This window comes from Polypterus senegalus, chromosome 15 (assembly GCF_016835505.1).
Source record: "Polypterus senegalus isolate Bchr_013 chromosome 15, ASM1683550v1, whole genome shotgun sequence".
Lineage (NCBI taxonomy): Eukaryota > Metazoa > Chordata > Cladistia > Polypteriformes > Polypteridae > Polypterus > Polypterus senegalus.
Genome location: NC_053168.1, coordinates 21,533,258 through 21,540,984, shown reverse-complemented (window position 1 = coordinate 21,540,984; position 7,727 = coordinate 21,533,258). Strand labels below are relative to the sequence as shown.

The window sequence follows — 7,727 nt, the reverse complement described above, 5'->3', positions numbered from 1 at the left end:
TGATCAAAGGTAGAAATAGGTGTCGCTATCAGTATTTTAAACAGAGAAGTAAGGCTGCACAGAAGCACATCGGAAAGCCAAAACGGAGGCTGTTGTTGAAATTCGGTTGCATATTTTACATTCCCAGCAGCACATGACATTGTTTTTTTATATTTCCCTACACAGTCAGGCACTATAAACTGCTTTCTAGTTACTGGGCAAAACAAGAACATGTATACAGTATTTACACACGAGATTTCAAATGGCACAAACTCCACGAGTGTCCTCGATGACAGCAGGCCCTTCACAGTCCGACATACCGCAAGTCGTTCACATGCAGACAAGGCGAGCCCAGCGACATCCATAAAGCATCCAGCAAGCACTACAGCTACACAGTTACACAGAAGAATGCATTTCACTTTTCTAGAAATGTGCAAGTCAGAACGCCAGCTAAGATCGATCGATCGATCAATCGTTATTGTATATAGCGCCTGGCACACAGCATACCATCACAAGGCGCAGTAAAATTTTTACCCGTCCATTATTTGTCTCTCTATTTTCTGAACCAATTTCTTTCATGCATTGCAGAGTGAATTGTTCCTGAATTTTAATGGACTGTGTCAACGATGGTCTTTAAAAATACATAAGAGGAGTTTGTCTCAGCCTCTCATTTACCACCCCGATGGCCCAATTCCATCCACCAAAGTCTCCAGCTCATCTGGATATCACGCTATTTCTGTGACTTAGAATGGAAAGGACCAAACAGGGTGGGTATTATTGCCTCAGGAAGAAGAATATTTTAAGGTTATAGAGAGAGAAAAAAAAAACCTCGGCTGAGTACGGCAAACATGCCAAGCCAGGGAGGAGAAAACTACAGTCATGACAACAAATGGACAGTCCTGCACTTCTTCAAAAAAAAACACAACACCCTTAAGATCCAGGCTCTCGTAAACCACATGCTTGGTTGTCTCATTCAGATACTTGGCGGTCATCTCCTGGGACGGGGTGTCGCTTGCCCTTTTTGTTGATGGTTGCTCACAAGGGTTCCTTGTATGTTTCTGCGGGTTCACAATCATGTTGGAGCCTTTTCTGGGTCTTCTGTAAAAAGGGGAGGAAAAAAGCAGATGTTAGAACTCAAGGTAACGTGCTGACCGGAACCGGCTCTAGCATTTTTACTGTCCTAAGCAAAGCTGTAAATGGCACCCCACCACGCACTTTGCTTTGAGTTGAATCATCACTTCCAGACCTCTACATAGAAACCTGGGGGCACGAAAGAGGAGATGGGACTGGGCAGAGGGTTTGGATATTAAACAGTGGAGTGACAATTCGTGAATGCCAAAGGGGACGCTTGATTACGTAAAGCAATGTCTGTATACAAGACTGTCTCCGAAAAATATACAGTGCCATTTCAGAAAACGTGTAGACATTAGGCTGCATTAGGCAGCTTGATTTATTTATGTATTTATTTACTGCATTTAAAGGTTCCCTAAGGAAAAAAACCAAAAAAAACACTTGTATCACATGTACCAAAGGCGCAGGCTAGAGAGATGGAGAGAAAACACGTGAAGGACACACAAGCAGGCCATTTTAAAAGTGCTGGTGTCTGTTTGACCAATATGGTTAAAAAACTCAGTCTGTCATAAATGATGAGAAGAGGTGAAGGTGTTATTTGGGTTCAATCCAGAAATAAACAGTGCGTCCCCATATCTGACAAGAATTTTATGAATATGTGAATATGTGAGTGGTTATAATGACGAGGACTGAGCACAAAGTCAGAAGCGTCTGCGTGCCATTAACATTCCACCAGATGGGACATGTGGTCGTCAGCATTTCCCCACTTGAAGAAGAACTGCCTGTGTGTCCCTTGGCTTCTCTCCGGCCTGAATATGTATATATATATATATATATAGGGTGCCCCAAAATTCACGCAAGATTTGAATTTGGCGCCATTTGTGTGGTAAAGTGTTGCCAGCGAAAAAAAAAGACAGGGTGACAGCTCACAGTTCAGGGTTATTAAAAATGGAGCGCTACACGAAAGAAAAACACGTTTTCATTGTTGAGCAATATTTTAAAAATAATGAAGGTTTGGCAGCTACAGTTCGCAATTTTCGTACAAAATATGATCGGAATAGTGATTTAACTTCATCAACTGTGAAGAGATTAATTAAAAAATTCAGATCATGCGATTTAACGCCATTGGACTTTTTTCTTTGTGGTTTTTTGAAGTCTAAGGTTTATGCCATCAAGCCCATGACCACCCATGCCTTGAAGGAGGAAACTGAGCCACTTTTATGCAAAACGGTCATGGAAAAGTTTGACAAAAGAGTGCGTATGTGCCAGCAAAGCCGTGGAGACCATTTACATACATAACCCTATACTGTATACTTTATGAATCAATTACAAACCTGTGTTCTCTATTAAAATTACTTCTTGCGTGAATTTTGGGACACTCTATATATATATATATATATATATATATACGGGATATACAGTACATTGTGTTATTGGGAATATAAGTTATCTTTTAAAGCAAGTTAAATACATATATCTCTTTTTTATACCAGTATAATCTCGTCTGATTATTTCCACCATGGTTATGAAAGAGATGGGTTGAAAAGGCTTACTTATGTCCTGCATGCAAGAAAGAACACCATCCCAGGGGAGAAAGAGCGCCCCCTGCTGGATGCATTTTTCACCGTTACAGTAGCACATTGTAATTCTTCATTTAACAGCACACGCCTAGGTCTCCATGTATGCGCCCTTTTTATTTAGAGTAACTGAGTCTTGAAATAATACTCTTGTTGGTGTCGACATGTGTCTTATGGTCACAACACACCTGGTGGTCCCGGAGATGCACAGTCCCTGGCGGCAGCAAACTGAAGATCCGACCCCAAAGCAGCTATTGAGCTTCTTGGCCGACAGCGATCACCGGAAAGGCTCCTTCTCAGTGCCGACTGAAAAGACAAGCAAAGGTATTCAGAAAATGAAACATGTCCCTCATCCATACCACTATATCCTAACTACAGGGTCACAGGGGGTCTGCTGGAGCAAATCCCAGCCAACACAGGGCAGGAAACAAACCCCAGGCAGGGTGCCAGCCCACCAGAGGGCACACACACCAAGGACAATTTAGGATCGCCAATGCACCTCACCTGCACGTCTTTGGACTGTGGGAGGAAACCCACGCAGACACGGGGAGAACATGCAAACTCCACGCAGGGAGGACCTGGGAAGCGAACCCGGGTCTCCTAACTGTGAGGCAGCAGCGCTACCCACTGCACCACCATGCCACCCCTGTCCCTCATGCTAAATGCAATTTTATTTCATTAGATCCTGTTACATGTAGCCTTCTTAGTGTTATGTTTACCTCTGAGAAAACAAACCAAAAACATTGAATTGTTTTCAACAAGGAAAAATGTTATTATATGTCAGAGAAGTGTGTAAATACTAAAACGCTGGCATAAATACAGTAGGAACGGCACATGTAGTGTCCACTGCTATACTGATGCAGACTCAATACACGTCCTTTGTGTGATTTGTTTTGAAACAGTGACTACCACACAGCCCATTGTCACAATTGGGACACTACAAGTGCGTTTCTTTGCACACTGTTCTTATTTTTTTTCTGCTGCTTGCACGTGAGAAGGTGGAATGTCAGTGTCTGAGCCGCCTGATCGGCATGGCCGTTGTGTTACTAAAGACTAACACAGCACAAGGCTTAGTGACTTCCACATTTCCCCTGACATGAACATTGTCAACAGTCCTTAGGGGGCTAACACCATCTTTTTCCTGCACATCATTGTTACTATTTTGCCTTTTTGTCATGCAGCGACTGTCACGCCAGGCAGAAGCTTCACATGACCAAGTTTAACAGGTACATCACGGTAGTTTGTTCGTACAGTACCATATCACTCAGAAGTTTCATTGTCTGATGACAGATTCACATCACCATCACTATCACATGATTTAAGCAGTGGTTCAGTTTTAGTTTGTTCTAAAACTGCCTTTACGACTTTTATTTTGCCATTGTGTACTTCACTGGAGGCTCCGCCCCAGTCATGAATATTGATGAGTTATCTTAGAGTGGTAAAACGCATAGAAATGTTCAAGATTTTTTGCAGCATGATGTTATTTCATCCACTAGATGGCAGCAGCCTACTATCCAGAGTGCTATTTGGGCTAAAAAATGCAAAGTGGATCATCACACATCACTCCGAGTCTGACTCCCAGTTAACAGAGTCACATGGGTTAACACCATTATTTCCTTATCTCTTTAGTCCAAAACAGGATGTATTTAATGAGACCACCCTTATTTTGAAAGGCCCTGTGAGTGTTCCATATGTTGAACGTAGCCAAGTACAGAGGGGTTCTTGAAGTAAACCCACTCCACAGTGCACTGGACCACAGACCGGAGTGGCAGTTCACCCTTTGTGCATAACAATGACCCCATAGCATTCAGCCAAGACATTGCTGGAATGGCTTCAGGACAAGTCTCCGAGTGTCCTTGAGTGGTCCCCCAAAGCCCAGATTTAAACCTCACAGACCATCTATGGCACGGGTGTCAAACTCCAGTCCTGGAGGGCTGCAGTGGCTGCAGGTTTTCATTCTGACCACCTTCTTAATTAATGACCAGTTTTTGCTCCTAATTAACTTCTTTTGCCTTAATTTTAATTAACTTGACTCAGGCCCATAGTTGTTTCTTTTTCCTTAATGAGCAGCCAAACAATAATGAGACACAAAATAAGCAGCCACATGACCAGCTCACCAGTGACCATCACAGAATATCTGGAAATAAAGAAAGGTGAAGTTCTCAGTAAGGTTGATCTCTCAGGTTACCAAAACATATTGATGGTGTTCTTAGAAAAAACAGACAATCAACAGTTTTGGAAATGTCTGCTGTGGCAGAATGAGAGCAACAACATGCCATGGAATTAAATAACGAGTTTAACTAACAGCAAGAATTGGCTTCTCATTACGAAACTGGTTGGAGTGAAATTGGCTGGAGTTTGACATTCCAGTTTAGCTGGTCATCTGTTGGCTCATTTCACATCTCAATTCTGTTTGGCTGCCATTTAATGAAGAAACAAATCAATTCAGAACACTGAATCCTTAAAAACAGGACTATTAAAATGAAGGGAAAAGAAGTCAATTAGCAGTGAAAACTGCTTGTTGATTAAGAAAAGGGTTAGAAGGAAAACCTGCAGCCACTACGGCCCTCCAGGCCTGGAGTTTGACACCGCTGATCTATGGAGAGACCTGAAGATGGCCGTTTACAGATGCTTATCATCCAATCTAACAGAGCTTGAGAGGATCTGCCAGGAACAATGGGATGAAGAGCCCAAATCCAGATGTGCAAAGCTTATAGAGACTTAGCCAAGAAGACTCGAAGCTGTCATTGCTGCCAAAGGAGCTTCTAAAAAATACTAAATTAAGGATCTGAAAACATTTTTGATGTGCTAATCTTTCTGAAAACATGTTTTCATTTTGTCATTATGGATTATTGAATGCACAAAGAAGAAGTGTATCTATTTAAAATGAAACCTACAGCACAATAAAGTGTGCAGAAAGTGAAGCGGTCTGAGGACTTTCACAGTCCACTGCATGTCACGACTATCAGCTTGGTAGCGGTACAAGTTGGCGGCCACAGTTTGTCTTAGTTGTAACTGTAACAAAAGGTGTGTTACCTTTCTGGAGAGGGGGCTGCTTGGGGCGGACGCGCTGCTGTATAAACTCAGGCTGGAATTGGAGCGGCTTGGAGGCATCACCTTAGCAGACTGGCTGCCGCCACACTTGAGAGGAGAAGCTCCGAAGGAGTCTGGTGACAGGTACTTCTCTTTAATTTTCAGGTTGGTTCTGCCTTTAACTGTTGAAACAGAAAATATCATGTTGTGAACATCCATCCAAGAACGTTCTAAAAATGCACAACCAGTGCTGGGCCTTGGGGAAGATGTAGCCATGACACTAAAAATGTTACTAGTAATTTCTCTCCGGAGTGGTGGCTCTGAGGCTAAGGCTCTTTGCTGGTATCTGGAAGGTTGCCTGTTCAAATCCCATTAATACCATCCATATGCAAATATGTCAATAATTGTTTGTGGAGGTAAAAAGCCTTGGAATGGTGTTGGTTGAATTGAATTCAGTTTATTTTTGTATCAGACTCTTTACTGGGTGCAGATTTCTGTGACTGGTGCTGTGTAAAATGCAAAATAGACAGGTAGAGGGACTTGAATCAAACTCCTGTGGATTGGAAGACCAAAATCAAAAGCCACAACCACTGCGCCACACCGCCAGACGTGATAATGGCTAGAGATAGAGGTGTACAGGGCCATTCTTGTGACGTGTATGGAGCACAGTGGAATTCTTCATTGGATTTTCTAATCAAAAGACCACACAGGTGCCAAGATTAGCAAGGGTAGCCATCTTAACTTTATGAAGTTATCTCGATTGATATTAATGATCTCCTGAACAATACAGGCTAGTGTGTGCTACACCCACAGAGATACTGGGAAAGACTACCAGTGCATTATATTTTAAATTAATTTGGAACACTTTGCAGAGATCTGTTTTCACTTTGACATTAAAGAGCCTTTTTCTTTAGATTAGCATTAAAAAAAAACAAATTAAACCCACTGGGATTCAATGTTGTATAACGATAAAATGTAAGAACTTCCAAAGGGGGTGAATACTTTTTAACAGGCACTCTGAATCCCCTTTTCATTTGATGCTTTGGCCTCCTTTGTCTTGTTTGGGTTCAAACATCCTCTGAGCCCACAATATAGTGACGGATGGACAGACAGGAAGGTCACTAAAGAATAGATAGTTAGATAGATAGATAGATAGATAGATAGATAGATAGATAGATAGATAGATAGATAGATAGATAAGGCACTAAATGATAGATAGATAGATAGATAGATAGATAGATAGATAGATAGATAGATAGATAGATAGATAGATAGATAGATAGATAGATAGATAGATAGATAGATAAGGCACTAAATGATAGATAGATAGATAGATAGATAGATAGTTACTGTAGATAAGGCACTATATAATAGATAGATAGATAGATAGATAGATAGATAGATAGATAGATAGATAGATAGATAGATAGATAGATAAGGCACTAAATGATAGATAGATAGATAGATAGATAGATAGTTACTGTAGATAAGGCACTATATAATAGATAGATAGATAGATAGATAGATAGATAGATAGATAGATAGATAGATAGATAGATAAGGCACTAAATGATAGATAGATAGATAGATAGATAGATAGATAGATAGATAGATAGATAGATAGATAGATAAGGCAGTAAATGATAGATAGATAGATAGATAGATAGATAGATAGATAGATAGATAGATAGATAGATAAGGCACTATATAATAGATAGATAGATAGATAGATAGATAGATAGATAGATAGATAGATAGATAGATAGATAGATAGATAGATAGATACTGTAGATAAGGCACTATATAATAGATAGATAGATAGATAGATAGATAGATAGATAGATAGATAGATAGATAGATAGATAGATAGATAGATAGATAGATAGATAGATAGATAGATAGATAGATAGATAGATAGATAAACTGAACTTTACACATTTGCTAAAACACACAGGAGAAACAAGTATAAAACTGCATATCATAAATGGAAAACAACAAAATAAGTCTGTTAATTATTTGTTGAAGTATAAAAAGGAACTCTATATATTGTCACAGACGGCAGCTGGA

General features: G+C 40.4%; 1 protein-coding gene across 1 annotated transcript in view; it reads right to left on the bottom strand.

Annotated features, from left to right (window-relative positions):
* Positions 1 to 242: 242 nt before the first annotated feature.
* The window catches only part of macf1b (microtubule actin crosslinking factor 1b), a 120,292-nt gene continuing 112,807 nt past the window's right edge, over positions 243 to 7,727 (bottom strand). The window contains exons 37-39 of the mRNA XM_039737570.1: positions 5,664 to 5,842; positions 2,816 to 2,933; positions 243 to 1,077 (exon numbers count right to left, since the gene is read on the bottom strand). Coding sequence (XP_039593504.1) covers positions 1,052 to 1,077; positions 2,816 to 2,933; positions 5,664 to 5,842 — 323 coding nt within the window. The 3' untranslated portion in view covers positions 243 to 1,051. The remainder of the gene's footprint in view (positions 1,078 to 2,815; positions 2,934 to 5,663; positions 5,843 to 7,727) is intronic.